This window comes from Typha latifolia, chromosome 4 (assembly GCF_019914945.1).
Source record: "Typha latifolia isolate L0001 chromosome 4, TyphaL0001v2, whole genome shotgun sequence".
NCBI lineage: Eukaryota > Viridiplantae > Streptophyta > Magnoliopsida > Poales > Typhaceae > Typha > Typha latifolia.
In genome coordinates this window covers 12465194-12493186 of record NC_133089.1, presented here as the reverse complement: position 1 = coordinate 12493186, position 27993 = coordinate 12465194, and the positions used below count along the sequence as shown (strand labels likewise).

General features: G+C 35.2%; 4 protein-coding genes across 5 annotated transcripts; 2 read left to right on the top strand and 2 right to left on the bottom strand.

The window, feature by feature from the left end:
* The first annotated feature begins 1311 nt into the window (after positions 1–1311).
* Positions 1312–4325, top strand: LOC140787787 (uncharacterized). The gene is made up of 2 exons (XM_073136888.1): positions 1312–2027; positions 3878–4325. The coding sequence occupies exons 1-2, from the start codon at positions 1430–1432 to the stop codon at positions 4075–4077; spliced, it is 798 nt and encodes a 265-aa protein (XP_072992989.1). The 5' UTR covers positions 1312–1429; the 3' UTR covers positions 4078–4325.
* Positions 4326–7335: 3010 nt separating this feature from the next.
* LOC140786647 (uncharacterized) lies at positions 7336–15030 on the bottom strand. The gene is made up of 8 exons (XM_073135243.1): positions 14691–15030; positions 14083–14427; positions 13495–13754; positions 12697–12838; positions 12155–12526; positions 11895–12026; positions 10178–10306; positions 7336–10069 (listed from the first exon to the last, which is right to left on the bottom strand). Exons 1-8 carry the CDS (start codon positions 14808–14810, stop codon positions 7694–7696), a joined length of 3876 nt encoding a protein of 1291 aa, XP_072991344.1. The 5' UTR covers positions 14811–15030; the 3' UTR covers positions 7336–7693.
* Positions 15031–15627: 597 nt separating this feature from the next.
* LOC140786659 (uncharacterized) lies at positions 15628–19326 on the top strand. 2 transcript variants are annotated; one of them, XM_073135259.1, is made up of 10 exons: positions 15628–15796; positions 15888–15944; positions 16046–16105; positions 16210–16278; positions 16363–16455; positions 17205–17309; positions 17404–17481; positions 18382–18507; positions 18812–18905; positions 18984–19326. In XM_073135259.1, the coding sequence occupies exons 1-10, from the start codon at positions 15689–15691 to the stop codon at positions 19175–19177; spliced, it is 984 nt and encodes a 327-aa protein (XP_072991360.1). In that variant the 5' UTR covers positions 15628–15688; the 3' UTR covers positions 19178–19326. The 2 variants fall into 2 exon arrangements, with proteins under 2 accessions (XP_072991360.1, XP_072991361.1); XM_073135260.1 differs by having other exon boundaries at positions 15642–15796; positions 18812–18901.
* A 394-nt stretch (positions 19327–19720) lies between these two features.
* LOC140786658 (metal tolerance protein 4-like) lies at positions 19721–24120 on the bottom strand. Its single transcript, XM_073135258.1, has 7 exons — positions 23730–24120; positions 22942–23114; positions 22658–22856; positions 21189–21367; positions 20930–21080; positions 20598–20731; positions 19721–20156 (listed from the first exon to the last, which is right to left on the bottom strand). The coding sequence occupies exons 1-7, from the start codon at positions 23926–23928 to the stop codon at positions 19977–19979; spliced, it is 1215 nt and encodes a 404-aa protein (XP_072991359.1). The 5' UTR covers positions 23929–24120; the 3' UTR covers positions 19721–19976.
* Between the last annotated feature and the right edge of the window lie 3873 nt (positions 24121–27993).

Below are 27993 nucleotides of genomic sequence, written 5' to 3'. Positions count from 1 at the left end.
CATCACACATAGGGTGCATGAAATTAAAAAAATAAAAAAAACTTTAACCCCAAGCATAGTTTGTGGGCTTAACCTTTTTTTTTTTTTTTTAAGGGTAAGTGTGGTTGTATTTATCAAGGACTAAGGTTGTCCAAGAGTTATTAGCCTAATTTGGACCTTTTCTTTTTGCAACAAGGGATAGTCTAACCGTTCATATATCACTATATTGTATGAAATTCATAATTTAAGTTCTAACAATAATTCACAGTTTTTAAGTATATATTATAATTTACTTGTAATATTAGATTAAGTTATATTTTTAAAATATTAATTAAGGAGTTTTTATTTATTTAAACTAACTCTAATTTGTTTATATGTAAATTATAATGGTGAAATATATAGATTCTGCAATGTAAAAAAATAACAAAAGTTGTCAAATATCAATGAAAGTTATTATATTTACGAAAATGACTAATTAGAGATATTTTTTCTATACAAGTCTCTCTAATCATTCTTTAATTAATCCAGTAAGAGACTAGTTAGAAATAGTTTAAACTACGAATTTTTATCAGAATTTCATATTTAAACTATAAATTCTTCATTCCACTGTAAATATATTTCGAATATATACTTAAAAAATAGTTAATTATTGTCAGAATTTTATACTTAAACTGCGAATTTTTTTTATCAAATTCTTTATTTCACTATAGATAAATTTTAAATATGAAGAAACTCAAAATACAAAAGTTCTAGATCATGATGTCACAAATTTTATTTAATTAGTTTCATATTTTTGCTAAAATTATATTGAATTAGAATTTTGTAGTTTAACTTTAAGTAGAAATTTTATAATTAAGCTACGAAATTTTAGTTATGCACAGTTTTGAAATGATATTCATAAGATAATCATTTGAAGTCTAAAAATTATAAAACTAGTTGGATAAAATCTATGACATCATGATCTAGAATTTTTTTATTCGGAGTTTCTTCATATTAGAAATATATCTATAGCGGAATGAAAAATTATAGTTTAAATACGAAATTCATAGTTTCAGTATGAAATTCCGATAAAAATTCATAGTTTAAACGATGAAGAAGAAGAAGAAGAAGAATTAGTAGCTAACATGAGTAAAATTGGAAGAAAAGTAAAAAATGAAAAACTGAAGTGTAAGAGAAACCTAAAATGACACTGGCCTATCAAATTAAAAACTAATTAAATTTTTGGTGCAAATAACCCTATATTTTGAGAATATATTGGTAAACCTATAAAGTAAAAATAGGATGAGTAAGGGTGCAAAAATATAAACTACAGTGAAAAAAAAAACTATGATAGCAAGATTGGTGAAGGGAAGGTCAGCCCATTCAATATTGAGGGAACTGTTAGTGTTAGTGATAGTGTTAGTGCTGTGCTATCCCAATTCTCGAAGGTAAGCTTCTATCTCCGGCCACCATGACTCCTCTCTGCCTCTCTTCGACCTCCTACTCCTCCTTCACCTCCAAATTCCTAAACCTAACCCTAATCCCTCCTCTTCCCCGCCGCCTCCATTTCAAACCCCACCTCACTCCACAAACCCTCTCCTTCTCCTCTCTTTCTCTCCGCCTATCCTCCCCCTCCGGCGCCGGTGGCCGCGCCTTCCTATCCGCCGCCTCTGCCATACCCATTGAAGACCTCGTCGAGAGGGACTGGTCCTTCCTCGACTCCGACCCCTCTTCCTCCGGCGACGACCGGGCCAAGAAGGCCCTCCGCATCATCGCCGCAGCGGAGATCTCCGCGAGTTCCAAAGTCCTCACAGTGATGCCCACCGTCGGATTCGTCGACACGCTCGTGGAATCGTCACCCTGCGATCTCCTCGTCGCGGTCCACGAGTCCCTCTTCGTGCTCGCGATGATCAAGGAGGGCCACGACCGGGTCCGGTGTTGGCAGGGCGATGTGACCGTCGTGCCGGAGAAGTTTACGCCGTTCGATGTGGTGTTCGTTTGCTACTTCCCTGGGATGGGAGTCTCGATCACCCAACTCCTGAGCTCGCTCGCTCCCAGATGTTCTCCAGGTTAGATTTTTTTTTTTTCCATGTTCTTCTTATTCCTTGTTGAGTAATTTGTGACCTTAGTTCTTCCTTTACGTTGTTTCTCGATTATAATTTAATTTGGTCTTTTGAGATAAACTTCTTGCTGTGAGTGAATAATTACTCAATTTTGGACCTTATTTATTTGGTTCTCACATTTCGTGGCATGTAGAGAGTAAATTTGGGGTTGTGATGCTTAAGACTGTTTCATAGCAGTTGTTGGTTGGGAATTTATAATTGGAAGGTATATCTGATAATGCATATCTAAGTTTCTACGATTTGTAGCATATCTGCATATCAAATTGTTATTGTAAGAGGCAAGATTAGTGGATACATTAGCTTAATAGGGAGTTTCTGGTGTAAGTGGCCTTGCTTTAAAATGGTTTTACAATTATTAGACTTCTTAGATGAGGATGAAAGTTTTAGGTTTTAGGTGATAAAGTCTATGAATGGCAAAAAGTGATTGGTTGGCACATAAAGTAGAAAATTTTGTTTTGCCTTCTGAGATATTTGAATGCTGACTCTATTTTTTAGTAAGTAGAGGTTCAAGAAATTTATTAGTAGAAGGGATGGTTTAGGAGGTGCAGTTTAGTGCATTGTGTGTTTGCCAAAGTGCGTCTAGAGGTATGTGGAACTTCTGTGATATTGTTGGAAAAAGGGTTTAGCTACATGGAAGATGGTGACTTAAGTGAGTTGCATAACTAGGAAACTTTAAACAATAAATAGTCTCAATTGTCATAAGTTGGTGTTGTCAACCTTTAAGGATGGGATGGATAGTACAAACATTGTTGTATGTTTCAAATATGTGTTTGACAGAGAATTTGCTGCACTATCATGGGGTGATATAGTCTGGGTGGCAGATCCATATTGGAAAAAACAAAGAACTCAGATAGAAAGCAAAGGTAAATGACAAAGATAGCCCTAAAGAAAATGAAGGTATATTCTAATTTAGAAATGGCTAGTGAGGCCAGCTAATGTATTTGGTCACGTATATTTCAAACTTCCAAAATTTTTTTTGTTGAGTTGATTGTCTAGCATCCAAATAGTGATCTTCAGAGTATCGTATATTTGAGACATTGTGGTCGAGCTGATTTGTTCAAGTGTTGGTAGTTAGATTAGATGAAAATTTGATTTTGGGTGGAATTGGAAAATTTTGAATGGTGAAAATTGTTAGGTGATTGAAGAATCAGGAGATGGGTGATCAAAACCTAAGATAAAGATTAGAGAGTGTATTCTTTTATTTGTGGGATAAATTACTTCTTAGGAGTTCATTGAGTTCTACCAATTTTTAATCAGTTGAATTATGTCCATTCTCTGATGTTGAAGGTAGTGAGGAATGGTTCTGGATATGTCTTAAGTTGAATTACGGAAAATAAAGCTGTTGCTTTGGGATGTTATTATAGAGTGAATTGGTTTGCTAAAAATTCTTATTATCACTATGAGGAATTCAAGTTGGTACTCTGCCATCCTAGTTGGTCAAAAGGGAGTAATAGTTTTTGTTCCCTTTATGCCCTTAAATTCTCAAAGGTATATAAATAAATTGTACTTTCTTGGTTTCTCTGTTTTCCGTCTGACAAATATCTTGAATATTCATGTGATATATCTGCTTAAAGTAACCCATTAATTCTAGATCAAAGTCTACCAATGATATCTACAAAAAATTCTTACACCTATGCCTTTATAGAAAAATCACCATACTACTAAATTGCATAACATCCTGACTTCCGCCATCCTCATCTATCTTGTAAGTGATTGGAAATAAATAGGTTCCTTAAAACAACTTGACTATCTTTTCTGTTCAATCTTGCTGTGACAAACTTTACGCTCTTTTTTAGGTGCAAGAGTAGTTATCTGCTTTGATCAAGGGAGGCAGATTGTCGAGCAAAATCATCGTCAACAATATCCTGATATGGTAACTACTGATTTACCTGATAAAGCAGTCCTGGAGAAGGCTGCAGCTGACAACTTATACGAGATTACAGAGTTTATTGATGAGCCTACCATTTACCTTACTGTGTTGAGATTCTGCAAATGAATAATGTCCAACTCGAAGTTTTTTTCCTGTAAAAGTTGCCTTAGGCTTCAACTTATTTTTGCTTTATGGAGAGTATCATCTAACAATATTTTTTCTGTTGTAAATAGTGGATCCTTCTATATTTTTTTTTCTTCTCTATTCGCTATTTCTTTAGTCAATTTAATGTCATCAAGCAGTCTTGTATGATAATCTCGTCTTATGACAAGTTTGAACTATTTATTTCACAATTAAGTGGTTGGATCTTACAATTTTGACTTGTCCAGGCCTGTACTGAAGTGATCAATGATACTTCCTTTGTTGCTCAATGCTGTAATTCACTCTGTTTGAAATTTCTGTTCCTAGTCCAGCGTGTATTAAAGTTTTTCTTGTGTTCATGAGATTATACTACAGAAACAATGTCCTTCCCTCTTGTCGGTATGCCGGTTATACAGGGACTGAAACCCTTAGAGAAGTATCAGGTGACTATTAGCTCTTCTCAGAACTTTCTCATATTGTCTCTAGCTCTGTAAACCTGTCACCATCTATATACTTCAATTTTGCTGCTAAGGGCACAAATGTTTCAAGATTGTGAAATAGAGTATATGATTTCAGGTTTACTGGCAAGAACATCCTATGGGAGGCAGATTAGATTGGAGAAAAAGGCTTTAATTTAATTTTCCAAAATTCTTCTGACATTTCATGAATGGCGGCTATATACAACAAGAATGAGGAAAATGTGAAGCAGACTCAGTCACGGCCTTCTACTAGGGAGAGGACGTGAGCAGCCATCAATCCATAGGTGAATCTACCCAAAAGTCATTGAAAAATATAATCCAATGCTCAACAATATATGATAAGTGGATATACCAATACCAAACAGTTTATCTCCTAATAAAAACAATAATAAAACACAAGTAACAACAATACAAGTAATAAACTAATGATACTCAAATTTTATTGTGCCCAACTTCTCAATCTCAAATAAATGCTATATTTTTATTTTTGGTTTGTGCATGTAGATGCACATCAATTGATAGTCACCCTCGAGACAGCACTATGATCTTTTCCTTTTACCTAATCTGACTAAAGTTATTTGGAAATATCATTAATTAATAAATGCACAATGTCTTTACTTTTAACTATTGATAGAGATTAAAGTCACTTTAGAGATAATTTTTGTTTAGCTTGGACTATTTCATAATCTTGCGAGAGTCATCTAAATTGATCATCATATGACTAGAAAATCACCGTAAGAAGATTTTTGATCTAACTTAAGATTGTCTGTAAAGTTATACCTACTCATAGTCCAATATTCTAATGCATGAAGATTAACGCTATAATGCACAAACTATAAAATGACACGAATATAATAATGCAAGTAGATTAATATTGTACAAAGATAACATTATAACGTAATGGTATGAAATACGAAGATAACACTATAACATAATGGTGTGAAACATGAGATAAAAGAAATATGTAAGTGATTCTGTTCCCACACGTGGTCCACATGGAATAGTGTATGTAGAGTTTTTTATTTGGTCTTTGATAGTTTAATTGTGAGGTATTTTGATAGTTTAATTGTGAGGTATTTTGATAGTTTAGGAGTCATTATGTACCAAAAATAATTATGGAGATTATTATAAAAAAGGGTGATAATTTGGGGGATGAAAATGAAATTATCCTAAAAAAAAATAAAGATGAACAGAAAAGAGATAAACGATATCGCCAAGCTTGCTAGCTTAAACAGTTAAATAAACGGTTGATCAAACAAAACAAAGAGAGAACTGAGATAATGTTCTTGAATTTTAAGACCATAGCAATACCATGTTTATAGAGAAATAAAGATTGGTTAAATTATTTTGTCCCCTTTAACTTATGCACAAAATTATTTTATTCTCACTTTTTTGTACTAAACCAACTCTTATATAGTAAAACTATTAGAATTCTTGTCCCACTTAATAGATCCCTAATTAAATTACTAAAATACCTCTCTTTTTTAGACAAATTGATTAGGGATAGGTTAATTTGGGCATTTTGGTAATTAGATGTTATAACCGAGCATTGTGGTAATTTGAGTGGGCACTATTAATTTAGATACAAACTATAACAATTTTATTTTAGTCATAAATACATAGACTAATTTGGTACAGAAGATTGTATAGCGGATAACTTAATTTTTCATATAAATACAAAGAGATAAACTATATTTAACGAATAAAGATTTATGACAAATATTTACTAATAGTTACGATAAATATCAAACATAAATATAATAGAACAAGAGAGCAAGTATGACGAACAACTTTATTCATAATTATTTTGAGTAGGAAAAGAAGTTCCTTCTTATCTTCCACTAGATCCTCTCCTGCTATGAGTAAATGCTCATGCTCTAAGAGTATAAATACTCTTCCCCACAAATGGGCTGACGAATAAATCTTTTGTATTGTAACACAACAATCTCATAGTGGGCCTCTCATTTCACTTGTGGAATAAGACTAAATCTAAAAGAAGTATTATAATTTTTAATACAGAGCTAACCGGTATAAGTTATCAAATATTTAGTTGAATACTAGTATAAAAAAGTGATAATTATATTTGATACGATATAAAGTTGATATTAAAATAATAGAAAATAATAAAATTGCATCAGAAATTGGCGATAATTTATACCAAATGACCAAAATATCCTAATTTGGATTTAGTAGTACTAATACTTAAATTTATCTGTAATTATCATATTTATTATTAAAAGTGCAGACTATATTCTCCACGCACCCACACAACATGGTAACAAAGAGAAAATATTCCCTGCATTATTGATGAAAAAATAATAAGAAAAGTTCTATGCACGAGTTCATTAATAAAACATCAAATTCTCCCAAGTAAAGTATGTATTGATTTAATTGATCATGCCAAAGTGGTACGTTTTAATGTATCATTCTAGTTATGTTAAATTCGTGACCGCTTAGGTCGTCGCTAAGTCGTTCATTGATCGGAAAAGGATGACATTCATTGTCTTTTCTTGTTTGCTCGGAGAGCTAATCTTGATAGTAATCAAAGTTATGAGTGTTCATGAGTTGGGGGTTGTCCTTTTTGCTTCTTCAGTTTTTAGCCTCCCATCAAAGTGAGGCATTTTGCAACCATGGGAGCTAACATATCTTAATAGTACCTTCTTCTTCTTTTTTGAAAAAAAAAGAGAAGAACAAGTAAAAATGCTGCTTTTTTTATCCCTAAGTTGAAACAAGAGAGACGGCATAGGCAGTGAAAGCATCAATATATTCATAACTGAAGACATCTTATTGAATATTAAACTCTTGCTATCTTCATAATATAACATCTAGTTCTTCATATAAGCTCTTGCAAGAAAACGGCTCATATGACAGCAATAAATACCACAGCTAGATTACATCTTAATAGAGAACCTACCACACTCAGGGAAAGAATAAAACAAGCTATGCCTCTCACAATCTCTTTTTCTCTACACTCTGAAATGATAAACCATAAAATGGAAGCAATAACCAATAAGAATATACTAACTTGGAGAAGATTTATTTTCCTTAACGAATGCAATTACTCACACGTTCACAACTGAAGCAGAGAGGCAAGCACAGAGATGGATCTGTCCTGAACCAAATTATGAACTGCTCTGTAAGAATGAAAACGTAGCCCCAGTACTACCTGAAAACAAGCAGTACTCTTGAACACTCTTCTCTTCCTTTGAGCAACTATGAGCTTGAGCTGCCGGAGAGTTGGAGGCTAAGCCTCCATTTATTTCTTCTTTGGGCAATGGGGTCTTCAGTATTAATCCTGAACCAACACCAGCAATTGGGCCCCCAAAGTGAAACAAAGAGAAGGAAGGATTTTCATTATGTGCTTTAGCAGCATTATCTGCACCACCATTTTTTCCCACTGACTGTAGCTTCAAATGGAGCTGTCCACTTGGACATTCGAGAGGGTGCCTATTGCTAGTGGGCTCAGCTAAAGAGCTAACATATCGATTTCCACATGAATTTCCACTTCTATTTTGCTCCATGGAACTTTCAGGATTGAAGCCAGCAACATTTGTTATGTACACATTGTTGTATATATACTGTTGTGGTGCACCAAACACAGGGGCTGCTAAAGGCTGTAGAGCATTGTAATGCGAGGAGAAATCTGCGGATCCAGATTGGTTTGCTGCTGAGCCATATGCAATAGGAGTTGGGAATACAAAGTGGTTGGGTTGTGCAAATGGCAAAAATCCATTTGTACTAGTGAAGCAAGAAGCTACCCTTTTACTATTGTACTCCATAGTTGGAGATGGAAGAAGGGGAATGAGCATGCTTTCATGCTGCATCGGTAGCATATATTGCTGTGATGGAGCAATATGACCTCCAATTCGACAACTATCAGTGAACTGGACAGCCTCTGTTGAATTTACTCCTGAAAAGAAAGATTCCTTTGAGATCTCTGTTGGGGATCCGGCAGCAGTTTTCATTAAATAGCTACCTGCACTTGAGCTATTTCTTTCTGAAGTTTTTTCCCTGATTTCACAAGCACTGCCAGTGCATGTGGAAGTGTACCTGCCATCAGACTGTTGGCTAGCATCTTCTGAATCTGATGCTGAAGATGTTTCCACATTTTGATCACTTGAAGAGCTTGTGCTGCTGTCTCCCTCACTAAGACATGACGAACAGTTATCTGAACTAGAACTGTTTGTTATGGAGTCAGAGTTATTGCTCAAAGGAAATGCATACATAACCACGCCTGGATTAACTTCCTCCTCTCCACCATTATTTGAGTAGCACTCTGACTTGGTTACCAGGGAAAGTCCATGCTGATAATCACTATCATATGTGCCTAACTGACATGTATTCTGATTCTTACTGCAACCCTCATTGACCTTATGACTGCTCAAACCATCCACTTTTCTAGAACTTTCAGGATGCGCTTCAACAAGTGACCCAAGTTCACTATGAGAATGACTTCTTTTTATGTCTTTGCTAACTTCTATCTTCTCAGCTGGATCAAGTTTGACAAAACTTCCCAAGGTGGCACTTGAACTGCTTCTATTACATTTTTTCCGAGCATCAGTTGGTTCCCACACCTGCTTTATATGAACATCTTTGTTAAGTGGATCACCAATATAGTTTCCCTTTTTCATGAGAATATTATATGGCAAACAACAACCACTATTGTAATTTCTGATGCGGTAGAATGGCCTAGGCATATCCAAACCAGATTCTATTTTATTTGCATTCTTAATTTCTCGGCCTAATCTAGCAGTTGATACATGATACCCATCCTTCATCCTGTAATCTGCTTGACAATTGCACCTACAGGAGCGGAAGTTACACATATCATGCATTCTGCTGTTTGAACAGTGAAATTTTGCACTGAACTTCATGTCGCTATTTCGAGTAACGTTCCTTACAACCCTTTCTTTTGACAGCTGGTGCAGACCACTCATGCTCTCAAAAGGGACAACTGTATGGCCACTCGTATCATTGCTGATGATAGAATGGCGACTCTCATACCAATCATAAGCCTGATTTTGATGGGACCCTTCTCTATATCTCAGCTTCTGCTTTGATGATTTTGATTGCTCATTTGTAAAGGATCTGCCTCCGCCACTAATAATATAATCTCCCTCAATGGGACATTGATGCACGAGACTGCCAATTTTCATGTTCTTTTTATTAGCATCCCCACATAAAGACTGTTCATCCGTGATAGAAGGAGAAAGAGGCTTCGCAGACATAGGAATCATATCTCCCTGTTCACTTACAGAATCTCCAGAGTCAGGAGTACGAGGTGAATCATTATGAGCACTTGTAAGAGAGTCATCTAAAGATGTCACAGAGATAACAGGAGATGATTTTGATTCAATAAATTCTCTTTCGCTCTCCCTTTCCTTTCCTTTCAGCCTCTCCTTTCTTCTTATCTTCTTTTCTCTTTCTTTTGCCCTTCTCCGCTCCTTGCGCTCCTCTTCTTCACGCTTTTCTTTCTCTTCTTCTTCAAGAAGCTTGGCCTGTAAGATGATCAAAATAGGAGAAAGTGAATACTAACCCCCCCAATCACATTGGTGTAATTTTAGACGTTATATCAGATAAAAGGACAAACAAAAACAGCATAGTACCTGCTTTTCTAATGTAATAATTTCTTTGCAAGCAACACGAACACGCTCCTCCAGCAATTTTAAGGCCAGAGAAACAAATACACTGTGTGCATTTTGTCGAGCAGTACCTTCTCTGAAAGCCTTTTCTACCTGGGAGACCTCATTACTTAGCTCTAACTTGCTTGGAATGCATTAAAAATACTAGAACAGTACAGAAGTAATTATTAGTATTCTGCTTTATTCTAATTTTATGACTATACACTTTATAGTGCGTAATGCTCTGGGGTAATCAATAAAATGAGGATGCTAGACTGTACAAGCTGAATCAGGCCTCCTAAAAGTGAAGATGCTCTTAATGCTATGAAGCCCTAAAAGACATTCAAGTAGATATACAGAAATTCAAATTTAGGAAAAGAATGCAGAACATGAAATAAGCAGGGAGATATTATGAAGTACAAGCCCATTGCATTCTTCTAATGCTCACTTTCAACTCCCAGAGTGAAACATGCACAACATTCTATTTTTTACAGATGTGAAGAAGTTCAATGTCTATAAATCTACATCTTCTTGCTCAAAGTTTCGAAACTCGGTATCGGGGTTGGTTGTTAGAAAAAAACGTTATGTATCATCTCTATCAGTTGTATCGGTCATATTAGTCGTCCGTATCAAATCGAACTATTTTTAATTCGTAAAATTATAAGTATTATTTAAAAAAGTATTTTTCTATTAGAAAAAAATAATCATATATGAAGCCTAAAACTAAAGAAAAAAAACTAACTTAAAACCATGATGAATTTCGACTTGAACTTGATAAATGTTTACACTCGTAAACTACTATTGTAGAATAACGATGAAGTGAGAGATCTCTCTCTTCATTGTTGCTTTGTAGCAGTAAAAAAAGAGTAGTCAAAGAGTGAGCAAGAAAGAGAAGAGAAATGAGAAAAATAAAACACCCACTTTATGTTTACCAACGTACAGAGTAACTGGAGGGGCTCACCGAATAGACCGTTGGACGAGCTTGATGAAAAGCGAGAGTGGGAGGAGAATGTGTGAGAGATAGAGGGTAAAAACTAAAAACTTAAAAAAAAAAAAAAAATACCTGATGACATCAATTACTAATATCTCCCAAGTTAGATACATTTAGATTCTACCTGAATATTAAAAACATTTAGTTACAACCGATACGACCGAGTTCAGTTGATACGATGAAATTGGTCGAGTCAATTATGATGGGCATACAATTTCTTGCCTATGGTGATATATAAATCTTTGATGAGTTGCAAAAGATTCAATTATTATGTTTAGAGTAAAGTTAAAAATGTGACTTGAACCCTCTCAAAATTCCAAGCATGGTAAGTTGCTAACTAATTTCGTTGAGAATCAAAACTAAAAGATATATGTGAAGTAGCAAAAGGTGAGCAACAAAAGGATAATAAATCCTTTTAAATAGAAAAATCAAACCCATGAATTTGCTAATGACCAACATATTTAATATGTTGAATTGGATACAAAGGTAGTGAGCTATTTCTCTTCATTTGCTGCTAAACCCTGGGGATGAGGTTTATATGTGCAGATCTATTAAAATGAAGTACCCATGTTTATGGCAATGTTCTCACTGATATATTCTCCAAACCTAATCAGAGAACAGCTATCTTAATGATAAGATATTATAGAAAAATTTCAAAGTATAGGAGAATGATGAGATGTGGGTGTAGAGCAATTTGGTGCTATAAGAAACCTGCTCTTTGAAGATAACCGTTGCAGCATCCAAAAGGAATTCTCTTGCAAGCTCAGGGCTCTTGGCATGCTTCTGTGGGCGAGGACCATCACCATCAAGTTCATTCCCGTCCTTTTCCATAGCATCGTCATCCTGCTCTTGCAAATCATCAAAATATTAAACATAGATTGCAAGAATATCATACACTTTCAGTATTTGTCAGCAGAATAATATTTCTGCTCTAGGAGAGAAATAACCAGCAGATTTGTACTGACACTTACATCTTCTTCCTCAGCTTCTTCTGCATGCTCGAAGAACCTTCTGATACTTTCTCCCTCTGTTATTGTTACAAAACCATCTCCTACTATCATCCTGCGATGGACACACGCTTGTCCTTTCAATGCATGTGCTTTGACAGAGAATTCAGTGCAAGAACCATCAAGCTTCCAGGCTCTCAGTGTAATAAAGCAAGCATTCAAACCACCAAGATCAAGTCCATCCATGTGGACCTTTCCATTCATGCCGACATCTTCAAAGTCCAAAATATTAGATTTTCCTTCTGCTGTTCCAACAGCCCATTCAAAATGATGATACGATCCAAATGTATCAGTGAAGGACTCACACCAGTCAGCTTGGATAGTGTCCTCAGATACCTGAAATAGATAAAACAAGTCGGGACATTTAGAAGCTGATATACAAAGTATCCTTTTATAGCAGTTAGCGTTATAACTAAGTGTAGCACATTATATTGCAAGAATAATGGAAACTATAGTAAATTAAGGAGATAATAATATATCTCTAGCAGTACTTAGAGAATGCAAACCTCATATTCAAAAGTTGCATCAGATACACAAAATGAACTAGTGCAACGAGGTTCCCTTCGCATGCGCCTAAAATCTTTCAGCTCCTTGAATTCACGAATGACATTCTTTCTGCAGTCTCTACAAAACCTCTTGCTGTCGAACCTGTAAAATCAAAGTCAGATATAGAACATTTAACTGACTCTAGCTAATAATAAAATCAAAAGAAAATGGTCCCTCCATCCATGACAGCCATAATAAGCCTATGGACACTACTGAGTCTTGTCAGACAGCAAAATTTAACCCATTATACTAGAAGTATTTTCTCCATCCATGAGAGCCATAATAAGCCTATTGGCAGTACTGTCTTGTCAAATATAGGCAGCATCATTTAACCCATTATACTAGAAGCATTTTCTCCACCAATGAAAGCCATAATAAGCTTAATGGGTGCTACTGTCTTGTAAAATATAGGCAACATCATTTAACCCGTTATACTAGAATGTTATAGTAACCAACACAATCAACAGCCTAAATTGAAGCCATCTTTCTATCCAGTATAATGTGCTCAGTCAAAATCCTCTTTCCAAAAACTGATGATAAGACAATATAGTATATTTTATTCATCTTAAATTTCACAGTCCAAGATAAAATTGGCCTATCTAGGTATTAAATTCCACAGACCCACTGTAAAAACCTCAAAACTCAAAAGGTCAATGACCCCAATTATACTAGATTTAACTTCTGAAGCTTGGGGAGCTCACTTATATGACAATGTCTAGTAATTACAAGCTTATGAAGAATGGTATTCTATTTACTACCTGTACATAAGCCTTTCAATGAAATCCTCCTCCTTCATCCGTAGGAGAGATGATCTAGTTTCATCACCAAGTGCGAACCAGAAGTCCACCAGTGTATCGCATGTAAGCCTGGCAGTATGTAAAGCACAGGTTTCTCGTGTTGTGTGCCCTCTACCATAATTAGTCATTGCTCGGCTAATCCATCCTCTGCCTTGACCACCACAAGCATCAGGATAAAGCAACTCTCGTTCATGTTCTCTTGCTCGTGCACTGTCAAATACCTAGAAAAAACAGTACAGAATTTAGTGAAACACTATAATAAACATACAATTGGAATATGTGTGAATTGCCAACTGAAAAACAAATAGGAAACCAAAATCTTCAGGATGCAACTTAACAGAGCCATGGAGGAGGTTCGAACAATAAATCCAAAAAAAGAGTGACTTAGAAGAGATTTTCTATAATATGGAACAAGGCAAAGTTGTGAAGTGAAAGAAAAACCAACAGGCGTGAAAGAGGAAACCAAAATGTTATTAAAGAAAAACTTGGAGAAAATATATTGCTGCAAGATTATGAATGCATGCAGTAGACAGAATGAAAAGTACTTGCCCTCTGGAGTGCCTTAAGTGACTTTGCACATATGAAGCAATCAAGAAGCGTTAAAATTCCATCCTTAGTTGTTGCCAACCCTCCCCAGGGATGAACACCAGGGTCCTGCGCCTCATTAAAATCCCCATTTTCATGAATCAAAGAGGCTCCTGATTTACTCAGAGTGCGCATTCCAAAACCTTCGTGTTGCAATGACTTGCCATACATGACAATCTGTGTGAAGACTTCAAGAAGCAATCCATTGCACCTGGAACAGTAAAGATTCTTGCGAGCTTGCTCAAAGAGAGTCTGCTTATCTATCCTCAGAAGCTCCTGCCGGGCCGGAAGAGGCAACTCACTCCAGAACTAGAATGCATACATCAAAATCAGAAAAAATAATCAGTTCTTTTTTTTTTCTAAAATGCGACCATTTTGAACAAACACAACAAAAAAAAAAAAAAAAAAAAGTATCTTGGACGAATGGAATAGATAAATATCACATTCTAAAATATATTTCTCTAAAACTAATCAATTCTCCCTTATTTCCAATATCCATTCGCAAGTTTCAGCCGGAATCGGATTTAACAAATTAAAAGAAATGGTTCCAAATCGTGAAGAGCTGCAATTACCTTCTGGAGGTGGTCGAATGTGATGTCTTCACGACGCCGCGACCAGATTCCACCGTCAGAAGCGCATCCTGCGGCAGAAGCATTGTCGAATTGCGAGGTCCTACGCAAGAGGCCGGGCATCTTGATTCACCTCTCAGAAACCGATTGGCGATCGTTTCCGTCTCGTGATCTCCATCCAAGGAAAATCCGCGGCGACGGGATTGATCGAAAGTCGTCGGATTCGATTCGGACGGTGATGGAAAAGGCGATCGGATTGGAAAATTTGGCAGTGGTAGGAGGTGCTTGGATCGGCGATGTGAGAGAGAGAGGTATGGGGGGGTTTTGTTGATGAGATTTGGTCAGTTGTCCTTGGAGTCTCTTTTATATATAGTGAGTGAGAATTACATAGGACCAAGGGGTTAAAAAAGAAATGAAGGTTACTCTATTTCTTTTATTTTAATCGATGATGTTGTTATTTGGTAGATTTAACGAGAGAAAATAATAATTTTTTTTATCCTTTAAATTATTATTATTATTATTTTATTTTTTACACTATAAACTTCTGAACTATTAAAAATATCTCACTTAATTTTTTTATTTATAATAAGATAACAATGTTTTTATTATGATTAAAATATCTAATCGTTTCTCTTCTTGCCCCCAAAATAGTCTCCATTTTAATATCAAATGATCAATCTTAAACTAACATAAACCACAGCACAATAAAAAGCAAGATCAAAACTTCACAGTTACAACATCCAATACTTACTACACCGCAAGAAGTTTTTTGGAGAGTATACACGCAAAAGATCTTTTTCTTTGCATCTTTTCTGAGGTAATATAATTGTACTTTCTATATTTAGCAAAAGGACAATGTCAACCGAACCCCGAATGTCGGAATTGGATTGGTTGGAGTCGAACCCGTTTACCCGATCCCTAACCCAAAGTCCTGTCAATTAATTCAACCTCACCACGTATGTCGTTGAGCTTCGTTCGAGTCGACTCGTCTCCTCGTGGCAATGGAGGAGAAGACAGCAGCCGAGCTCGCCGGCCCACTTGAGCTCTTCCCTCCGGTGGATTTTTGCTGCGCTTATGGCTCCTCTCTTCTTCGCAACAACCAAGACAAGGTTATTCACCCTTCCACTTCTCTTTCAATTCAAGAAGCATCATTCTTGTTACTCATTTGGGTTCTTCTCTTCTTTTCTGATGAATTCTTAGACTTCCATGGTGGATTATATCTTGGGTGTTGCAGACCCAATTCAATGGCACTCCGAGGTAAGATTGTTCTCGGTAGAGCTTAGATGAATTTGTTTTTACTTGTGGGTCTTTCTCTTTTTCCGTCCCTTGACTTTGTTGGTTTGGGGAAAAAAACCCAGAATTTGGAAAGGAACAGGAAGCACTACTCGAAGTGGATGGCTCGTCTCGGCCCGGGAGTGGTTTGATTCTTTGGAATGCTCGATTTCTTGATTTGGATATGTGGGTCTTGCGAGTTTTGGGAGATTTTGATGTATGTTGGGTTTTGATTTTTGTGAGGGCTCAGATTACACGGGTGGCTGATGGTGTTGGTGCTGGTGTGCACTTTAATCCCTTTGTGGAGTGGAGAGACAAGGTTTTGCTTTGCCCCCCCACCCACCCACTTTCATGCTTGATTTTTTTTTTTTTTTAATTTGTGATCAGGATTCTTTGATTGCAGATGATAAAGTATGGAGTTGTGAGGATGCATGATTTAGCTATGGATGTATTGACATGGGAAAGGTTCTACCTGAGTGGTCGCTTGCAGAAACCTGTATGTTATTGCTTGAGGTGTGCATTTAGATTGATAAACTGATCATAATATTGAGATGCTGCATCATGTCCTCATGTTTCTTATTTCTTTTAAGTTTTAATCTTGTTGGAATCTTTACAATGAAGTTTCTGCTTTTAGTTTCTCTGAAGCCTAAAACTTATATCTTGTTGCCATGTTCTCTTTTTTAAAGGTTTGAGGCACTTCAAATCAGTCCTATTTAACATTGCTAGTGGTTAAGAGCTAAGATAGGTGAAACCCAGTTGTGATGGACTTGAAGTGTCCATGCTTCGTAGTTACCTACTATAGTATTTAGGCCCTTAAGAGGTATACACTATTCCATTTCTCCAAGTTTTTATGTATTTGACATGATAGACTTATAGTTATAATGCAACAATCAATAAATTAAAACCTTGCTTTAGACAACTTCTTAGGGATTCTTTCATAATATTTTTAAAGCTTGGATTTGCTGATCACGGGTCCAATGATCCCATAATTGGCATCTGCAGATATTAGGGACCGGAATCTAACCACAAAAATATGGAAAATGAGTTTTATTGAAGCTAATGCTTGTGGTTTTCACTTTTTGCATTGTATAAATAGGGAAATAGAACGTGTTCACAGTTTTCCTTTCTCAGTTGCATGATCTATGTTTGGAGTGATACCCTGTATATGTCTAAATTTCTTTTATCCAGCGTTGTTGTTTCTTCGAGATACTTCTAGTTCCTAATAATTTTTTATACCCCATACAGGTTTTTATTCTTAATGATAACTGGGAGATTCAAAAGGTCAATATCATTAACTTAAAATCAGCAATAGCTGCTTCCCTCCTCCTTTTGCCACCTGGATTCTCTGAGGTCTGGTTGAAGTTTATTCCCCTATAACATACCTGTTTCTATATGCCCCTTTATGCATTGCTATATTTGTTTCAGAATTTCTTTTGTGATGCAGGATGATTTATATGCTAAAATCTGTAGCCTCTCATACATGGGTGATCTCAGGATGCTTTTTGCAGAAGACAAGAATAAGGTTAGTTTAGTGTGGTGCCTAGCTATCGATTAACTGGTCACCATCTAGACATTGGCTGCAGGAAACATATGAGGAAATCTCATATGGAGCAATTTGGAATAATCTTAGTATCTAAGTTTGATAACTTATCATTTAAAATTTTTGATAAATTAACTCTGTTTATGGTATCAGGGAAGTAGACAAGTAGACTACATAATAACTTCAGATTTTCATTTTGGCATACCATTGAACCTAGGTATAATGGTACCGTGCTTGTTTGTTGTAAGTGCCTAAACTTAACACACCTCAAGGACCTGCCTAACACATAGATAGGGCACCTTGGTGGCCCCCCTAAGGCAGTAACTCAGGCAATAGGTGGTTAGGTGGTTTTTTATCTTGTGAGCAATTATAGTACAATATTAAGTATAAAGTACTATTCCTAGTTGGTCCCCAAGCCTACCTATCACTAAAGTTGTAAGAGGTTTTTAATTCCAATTAAATGGGAGTTTTTCCCATAGTTTTATCATCCTCATCCTCTCTCCCTCTCTTCTATTCTTGTAAGGATTAGGAATGATCATAGTTACAGGGAATAGCAATAGCTAGAAGGTTGTTACTAGTTGCTACTACTCTAAGGCTGCTCTTACAGTGGCAACGATGACCATTGCCACTATGCATGAAAAAAACAAATTTTGTTGTGGATACGTATGAATATCTTAATGTTTCACAGCTTTTGTGTCATATGAACGCATTAGTTTTAGGCGCCCACCTAGCCCCTACATGCTAGGTAACCCTCTAGTGGCCCACCTACCATCTACAGTCTTTTAGAACATTGCTTAGCAACAACCTGATTTGCAGCCTTTTATCTTTAATGACCATTTCTTGTTCTTGTTTTATACTATTTTCCTATTGTAATACTACTAGGTGAGAAAGATTGTCCAGGGAAGTTTCCAACTATTCAGATCAATGTATAGGCCACTACTAGAAGAATACACTTATGAAGGGCTGCTGAAAGTTTCATCTCATGGCCAGCATGAAGTATTTAAGCAGGTTTGTTCAATTCTCACAAATTAAAATATTACCATTGTGTATATAGCATGATTGAACTCCCTACTCAATGTCCTTTACTGTAATCATAAAGAGAGTCTGATGTTCTTTACGAATGACTTATGGAAACTCATCCCATCATGATCTATGAGTTTGGCTGTAGTGTGGTAAATCTCATGCTTTGTTTCTTCCTTTGAGAATCAAGGATAGGTTATTTCTCAATAGCTAAAAAGGTAAGGATTCCTGAAATTCAAACAAACACCGAATCCTTTTTCTTCTGATTTATGAACCGGTAATTTGTTTGCAGGACTGTGGTTCAGCTGCAACAAGCTATCTCTTTTCTACTCTTCCATGGACAGTCCAAAGACTAATTGGACCGCAGTATAAATTAGATGAGGCAGGTAATGATCTCCCTCTCCTTCCTGTGATCTCCTCATTAGTAAATCCACTATAGTTACTGATGATTATAAGATTCATAGGAATAATAGCACCCCAGATTGTCATTTCTTCCAAGGAGGAGGCAGCTAATTGTGTCCGAAAAGCTTTGAGATGTCGGGTTATGATGTCAAGTGCTAGGCAGGCAGTATCTGGACTACTTGCTGCCGGTGGGATAAATGCTGTTCGTTATCTTGGGAGAAAGATATCGAAGGGCTGGGCATCTAGGAAACCTTAACATGTATACACAACTATAATTTTTTTACTTTGCTTTGATGTTATTATAATTGGTCCCTTTTTTCTTACTATGGTTGTAATTGATCATCTGAACAATGTCAAATAAAAATTACATTGTATGCTGAAATGGAAATCAACATGCTTCCATTACATTTTGCTTTACATATAATGTGCACCAATGACACAAATGGCTTCAGCAAATTGACATGCATAGCAGGAGTAAGTGGGAGTGCTAGGAAAGAAATGACAGATGGAAATCTCACCATCATTTAGGAAATCTCTGACAATTGTAGAATAGTAATGTATGTTGCAATCCAATTTCACCTGAGTTATAATAACAATATGCCAACAAATATTTCAAACACTTGATCATTGTCCTCTAATTTTAGGTTGCTAGATTGGCAATTAATATTCCACTGTACGAATACTCCCGTGAAATAGCCACGAACTATACAAACCATAAAATTGATTTATCAATAATATGAATAATTCACTCAAATATCGAATAAATATAAACCCCAACTAAGATGAAGATAGTTCGATCTATAAGACAACCAAGTTCTCATACCTGAAATGTGTAAAATTTCGTCCAAGAATTTCTCTCATCAAATACATTAAGAGCTACAGCATTATTAGGACAGATTTGGCATGATGATCAAATTTTCTTTTAACTTATAATCACTGATCTTTGAGAAAAAGACGGTGAAAATCTTTCATAGGTGTGGACAATGGAGCCGCCCAACGAAGGGAACAATATAATTGACTAGAACTTGCACTTACAAAAATATAACCTATGGATCTCAAGGCTGGCTGCTGGGCAGCTTGCTAAGAATCGAGTGTTCGGGCTTGTGGTCGCATTCAAAATCAAGATGAACAAATGCCCGCTCAACTTCTGGAAGATCCTCGATCTTTATCTGCAGTGTCTCTCCAATGGCATGAGCTTCTTTCAGAGGTAAATCTTCCGGAAGTTCAATGTCAACCTGTTGTTGAATAAGAAGGTCAAATGAGTCATGAAAAAATTTGCCTGTCAACTATAATCCGAGATAACAGAGCAAGCAGCCTAGCCATGCTATAGTAAAGGAACTCTCTTACTATTAAAAAATAGACAGTAGACAATTATAAAGACTTATATCAGGTGTCAAATATTTTTCAGAAAAATATCTTCAGCAATACTGTTAATGTACTTTCCTGTATTTTAAGGAGGCTTTTAAGCTTTATTTCTGCTTGGAATCAAGCAAAAATATGATTGACGGTTCAACAGTGATCAATGTAGGCATGGGAGATTAAGGGAAGCACCATAAGTAAATCATAAATCATAATGTTTGGTCATAAAAGATGAGAGGCTAGATTCACTACTGCAGCCCCTCTTAGTTGATAAGTCTCTTCTATTCACCTATACTTGAAAGAAACAAGATACTAACCTCGACAAAATAAAGTACTCCAAAAGTATAAGCACGAACAGTGTCGACACGCTTAATTTGAGGGTCGTGTCTTATGACAAGGTATGTTAGTTTCTGCAGCATTTCTGGAGGGGCTGCTTGACCAACCAGTGATACTGGATCATGCAAAACAAGAACCATACATTAGCCAATAAAGCTTATATAGAGCAGAGGAACAATTGATGTAAAGAAGTAGTATCAGATTCATATATTAGGTCCATAGATGGGAAAAGTATTTTCCTAAAATTCCATCAAAAGTTGATGGTATATTAAAACAATTGTGAACAACAAGAAAATGAGAAGGAAAATAAAACCTGCATTTTCCCAAACAGTTCCGGACCAGTTTGAAATAGTGTAAATTGCAAGAACTATAGCCCCAGATGGGTCAATCCACCAGTAAAATTTGTCACCAAGAACAGCAGCAGCAAGGCCTAAAATATTTGTTACAACATCGAAATAATGATCCTGGATAGTAGCAATGTTAATTAGCTTCTCTAGTAAAGAACATTAGCTTTCCAATAAAATAGTTCATCAAATAATCCGACCTTCACATTAAGAGAATCAGATATATACCTTGGCATAAGCACGGACAATATCATTTCCTGAGGTTCTGCAATAAAGCCAGAGACCCAGTTTCACCACTGTTGCAGACAACATGATTGAATACATCCACACCAGTTGTGCTGAAGTCATCTTCTCAGGAACTTCATTTTCTATCAAGCGTTCAAGGGCTTGAATAAAAACTTGGAATCCTTAAAAAGGAAGAAACAGACTTGATGAACCTTTTGATTAAGGGCTTATTAGAAAGATCTATAGAAACTGAAGTAATTTAAGAACAATAGAAGGCCTCTCTAGCATGCTTATCTTGGTAACGCTCAAGCATGAAACTTCAAATTTCCCAAGAAAAAAAGGAGCACAGGAGGTCTCTTGAAATGTGATTTCTGTGCCTACTAGACCATATGCAAAAACACGACCTTTTTAATGTTATTTTAATAAAAACTATATTCTTAATAGCGGGTTTAAAGGAGTTAGATATTTAAGTTTCTCTCTCCCTACGAAGCATAGTGAACAACCAATGTGGCAATGGTGTAAAATTTCCGATTAAAAACCTAGAACTTGGAGTGTTTTTAAAGATGCTGAAACTTTCAGTGTTTTCTTTCAAGTATGTATTCCATATGAAAATGCTGAAATTTTATAAATAATTTGGAGATTGGAAGTTTTAGCATCTTTAAATAGGACCACCATACTAGCGTCGTGATGGTTGTTCTCTCTCAACATGGGGAAAGAGAAACTTAAATTTGTAAATATTTTGAACCCCTTATTAGAAATATATTTTAGTATTTTTATTGAAATAATATTGAATAAAAAAAGTGTACAAACACAACTTTTCAAGTACTTCTAAATTATGTCTCAAGGTCTACTTAGTCTCTCAACGGCGGTCAGTTCCTAATTCATTCCCACAACTTCTCCATGTATTAAGCGATACATCGATGGTCAAGATTTTTCCTGTCTTTCTACATAGTTGAAACTATGATGTGTACATGTGTAGGTTCCCAGATTTGCCAACTTCACACAAATTTTAAATACTCCAATACTTTGAAGTTTGAAGATTATATTCTGGCCACACCCTTGACTAGAATGAGGACAGAAATATTCTTCTTGTCAACATAGTATTCAACATTAGGCTAGTCAACCATAACATGGTAAATGCTACCAGTTAAACTCACAGATCGGAAAAGAAAGCATACCTAGTTGGGATTTTTCTTAACTAAGTGATACATCAATGATCAAGATTTTCTTATGTCTTTCTACATACTTAGTTGAAACTATGATATGTACATGTATAGGTTATCAGATTTGCTAATTTAAATACTCCAATACTTTGAAGTTTGAAGGATCTTCTGAGTCCACGCCCTAAATTTATGACTAGAATGAGGATAGCAATAATCTTCTTGTCAATATAAAATTCAACATTAGACCAGTCTACCATAACATGACAAATGCTAATATGTTAAATTGATAGATGGGAAAAGAAAGCATACCTAAAGTGGCCATAACAGCAGCAAATATAATAATGCCTACTGGCTGCACACGCAATTTGCCAATAGGGTATTTGTAGACATTAATATTCTTCATCGACAGATGAGTAAACCAAAGAATGCCGCCTGCCATAAGATCCAATAAGGAATCAAGTGTCGATGCAGCAATAGCAATGGATCCACTTCTTATCGTAGCATAGATCTGCAATTTGAAGTACTCATTTACTTATGAACTAGATATTACAAATATCTCACTCACATTAAAACCAATAAGCTTATGTTAATACCTTCAAGGCCAACAGAAGAATATTTGCATAATTGGATATCCTCATGGCAAATTCACTCTGCCTTTGCTCCTCAAGATCTCCAGCTTCATCAATTTCATTCAGTTGATTTAATGACTCAACTTCCTCAAAGGACTTGAGGGTCGCAAACTGCTTTTCATAGTAGTCTTTCTCCCCTGTGAAAGATAAGGCAGTCATATGCAGAACAATATGGACAGCTTAATATGGATAATCCTTATGTTATCAAATTCTTAACCACAGATCTATGTTATATTAAATTATTATATACATAAAAAATTAAATCGAAAAATTAATATCATAGAAGTATCAAGAACAACCAAGTAGCTTAAGAACAACATCATTTAAATTTTGCGATTCAGAAAAGGAACAAATTGCTTCAAGGCATGAATTAGAGAGAGCACCAAGATAACAAATCAGAGAGTTTAATGGTGCAGAAGAAACCCAAATTGACCCAAAAGATTTGACTTTAAACGTAGACCATCTATAGACACAAGCAAATAAAATGAGATCAAGATCACAAGAGAACATCTAATAGATCACTTACTGATCAATAAACAAGACACTTTATGTAAGATTTAGAAAGCCCAAGTAAAACAATGTAACATCTTAAGAGAAAAAAAAAATCTCCGAAAGAAGACAAACCCCAGGTAAAAACAAGAAAGAAAAAAAAATGAGCTCAAAATCCCCCCAAAAGCCAGACCTTTCCTCCAAAATCCACCCCAAGATCCAAATTTTCGTCCAACTAAGTCAGATCGAGACTCATCGTCTACCTTCAATCAATCCCCTGGTCCGGGAGACGTCAATGTGGAATGGCCTCTCCGGGTCGACCCCGTCCTTAACCTTCTCCGGCAGCTTCGACACGAACTCTCCGAGCATCGATCCCACCGAGTTCTTCCGCAGCGATCGTCTCTCCTTCTCCAGAAGCGGCGCTCTCGCCTCTTCCGATCCTCCTCCTCCTCCTCCATCCATTCTTCTTCTTCTTCTTCTTCTTCTTCTTCTTCTTCTTCTTCTCTGGGTGTGTGTAGATGTCTATCGAGGAGCTATTCTAAGGTGAAGAGCGTTCCGAGGATCTCATTCCGAGACGAAAGAAAGAGCCAAGGGAGAGGAAAACGTTAGAGGAGGGAAACGAGGGACGACAAAAGACATATACGAATTTAGAACGCTCTGCTCTTCTACAGACGGGGTGTTACGTTGGTTTTGATATTGTCACGCTCGAATTTTCATTCTCTCTTTCATATGTGTGGATAAGGATAATTCTATCACACTTCTAATAAATATATAAAAGAAATAATACTAATAAAATATGTGAGAAAATAAATAAATAATAAAATTTTTGAACTATCTTGTAGTTAATATGGGTGGTAAATGTAGATTCCCAACTAATTACTTGCATAAGTACTTGTGCTAAATTCATACATTTTTCTTCTAGATTTTTCATCATTCCTCTTGTGCTTTCATACCTAAACTAGAGTTATTATAAATGAGGTGGACATTCCTAAGGAGCTTTCCGATCTTTATCTCAAGTCGTTGTCTAAACCAAAATTCGTCGAGAAAGAAAGTTGCTTAATTATTCCTCCCTTGGGAACCATCACCACCAATATGGTTTAAGATAATACATATGTCTTTTTTGTCGGTCGTTCTAAGATGGAGTGTGCTTCATTGTCTAACAAGCTAATTATGCTCCTTTCCTAGCAGAGTAACATGCGTCTATTTTGAAAGACTTGTATGCGAGAATCATTCATGTTTGTTAAGCTCTCTTGTGTCTTCACAACAGAAACATTTCTAATATTTGAATAGAACCTAATTCCCTTTTGCTTGCCAATGTTATCAATGGAAACATTCAACCTTCTTAGGCAATGAGGTCACTAATACTATTATTAATCAAACTCATAATTGTAAAGTTATTCGTACTTTTAGTTATGGTTATACCTGAGATAGAAATTTTTTTTAAAAAATTTGTTTAGGTTTTCGTCGCGGACTCTAACAAAGTATTTCGTATTCTTTGCAATTAATCTATATAAAATCTCCTCTTATTTTTCATTTTTTTATTTTTTATTTTTTTTAAAATGTCCTAGATGTTAGTATATAAGATTGAAGAGAGACTAGAGAAGTAGAAATAGAGGAAACGTTGGGTGGGATTAACAAGATTTTTGTTTCAAGTGGAAGATATGCTAATCCTATATCTAATTCCGAATTTATTATATAGCGATTATGGGGGAGTAAATGCCACCGAAACTGACACGATTCGCAGATCGAAAGATGTAGCAGGAAATAACGATTGTATAAATTAAGTTGCAAACCACATGGATCACAACTATAAAAGTAGAACCACTAGGATTAGTATTATTAAGCTTAACTATATTTTGCTCCCGAACTTCCTAAGCCTTTTACTTCTCTATCCTACCTCTCCATCTCAGCTTCTCCGGGATCTTCCTACGCATCACCGTAAGACCCTCTACCGTCAACTTATCATTGTAGATTTTCTTTGCAATGTTTTAAGATTAGAGAATAAGAAATTAATAATTACACTTAGCCCTCACGAACTATCACTATTTTTCACATACACTCTCTGAACTATATTATTACTCACATAGAACTTTTAAACTAAAAAATATACCCGTGTTGACATCTCAACAGAGTAAAAAAAAAAAACTATATGAACTTTCTGAACTAAGAATTTTTATACATCGGAGGGTCTATGTAGCTAAAAAAAATATATATATGAGTTGTGTATCTGAATAATAATAATAATTCAAGGAAGTTAAGTGATAAAAAATGGGTGAAGAAAAAGGCTATTGTGCAGTATTTAGGAATAAATAGAAAAGTCCATGGAGATAGAGAGAGACTACATGTCCAATCAAAATTATTCCAGGTAGTTTGGAAATTTAATTTAATCAACTACTCAGCCCAGGAATCCCTAACATTCTCTCTTCAACTATAAGAGGAATATATATATGTATATAATTTTACAATATTTGTTAACAGCATTTAAAAAAAATCTTTGTATTCTTGGGGAGTTGATGTGCATGGGAGCAAATTGCAATATTGCCTTAAATTTTATATTCTCTCATAAAAAGACAAAAGGATTTTTTTTTAAATGGTGAAGCATTTATTTCCCTTCTCTCCTTTCCCTATGCTTAAAAAGAAAAGAAAAGAAAAAGATCTTCTCACATGGATGTTAACTTTTATATATATATATATATATATATATATATGCATATGGGACAAAATTATTGTTGTCCATGACCTTCAATCAATGCTCATTGGTATTATTGGTGCCTTTCTTAACTCATCTTGGTAAGATGCAGATGATGTAGCATCTACTTTATCAGAAAGGTACATCCTTAATTGTGCCATAAATTTGGGTAGATTGGAACTTTGAACATGTTTCATGTCTCTCATATTGTAGATGATGTGCAAAACATTCCAAGTTGAAAGCAGTAAATTTATTCTACCACCCTATCATTTATCCTTATGAAATTTATTTTTCTATCACTTTGCTTCTTTGATTAAATTGTAATTGTTAAAAAAACTAAAAGTTACTTTATTCTTTACATACACTTATTCCTGAAATTAATTTGTTATCTCTGCTAAATGATGTTAGTGCTCCCTGTATACTGTAAAGTTTTAGGAAGTAAAAGTAATTTTTGGCCCAAAATAAAGGGATATACTTAATTTTTTATTTATTTTAGAGATAATTCTAAGTGTCACTATTTTTTGCATACATTCTTCGAATTATTTTATTACCACGCACATCCCTGATCCAATTTTCTTTTTCTTTTTTAATTTAGTGGGTCTATATAGTTAATTCTTTTTTTTTAAGGCAAGAGTATATATGTATTTTTTTTCTTAGTTTAAGAGATGTATGTAGATATTATAGAGATTTAGAAAATATATATGTGAACGGTGATGGTGATTCTAAGTAGAATTATCTCCTTTATTCTAGGACGAGGACTAGTTTGGATGCATCATGCATCATAGAATTCCCTTGGAATCATTAGCAAAAGGAATAAGGTGATGCTAATAACAGAAAATTTTATATGGAATTTCCCCTTAGAAAGGCATCATTTTTGTTGTTTAGCTCCATAAAGTATTCTATAGGAGATACTAGAGGCGTCGAAAGTAAATTAGGGTTTAAATATATTTTACCCTTATGTACATGCGGGTTTAAATTTCTCTTTTTATTTGTCGTCATACTAACATTTGACTAAGTTACAACTAGTAAATTTTTCATTCATCCAAAATTAACAATGTTTGTCTTTCTTATCTTAAAAAGAGTTACTAATTTGAACAAAATCACTTTATTCCTGTAGACTTATTTTGTGTACTATTAAGCTGCTTTAAATTTTCTCTTAGAATACATATTTATTTAACAGAAGTAGAGACATTTAAGTTATTTTATCATAAGATATTTCGAGTTGCAGTTCAACCAAAAGTTCAGATAAGATTAGACATACTGATACAAAACAAAGTTCAAAAAAGTATAAATATTTTTTGTCGAAAGTACTGGAGGCAAAATATATTTATAACCCAAGTATTATTATTATAAAAAAAAAAGTAAACTAAATAAGCAGGAGAAAGGCTCCAACTGCAGTTATTTCTGATCATTTCTAACAAGTTGACTAAACTTCTAGCAGATTAAAAGTAGATACTAATGGAACAGTGTGAAAGAGAATACTAAAGAGATGGATACTTTGAAAAACTAAGTCAAGAGATCTTGTCAGGTCTTTGGGTGCAAATCACATGATAAGAACGCACAGAGTTAATATTGACTTCCAATTTGAAACTGTTACATGTAAATGCCATCAATTGATCAACTTCGCTAATGACTTGTTTACAAGAACTAGTAGAATACGATGATAAAAGAAAGAAAAAATAAAAAAGGTAATACAAAGAGGATTACGTTCTGAAATGATTTTGGGAACTAAATCTCTCACTCTAGAATATAAAAGAGAAAAAGTACTTTGAAACAATGGAGCAAAATAAGAATCTTTTCTCTTTCTTACTCTTTTATATTTTTTTAATAGATCATAA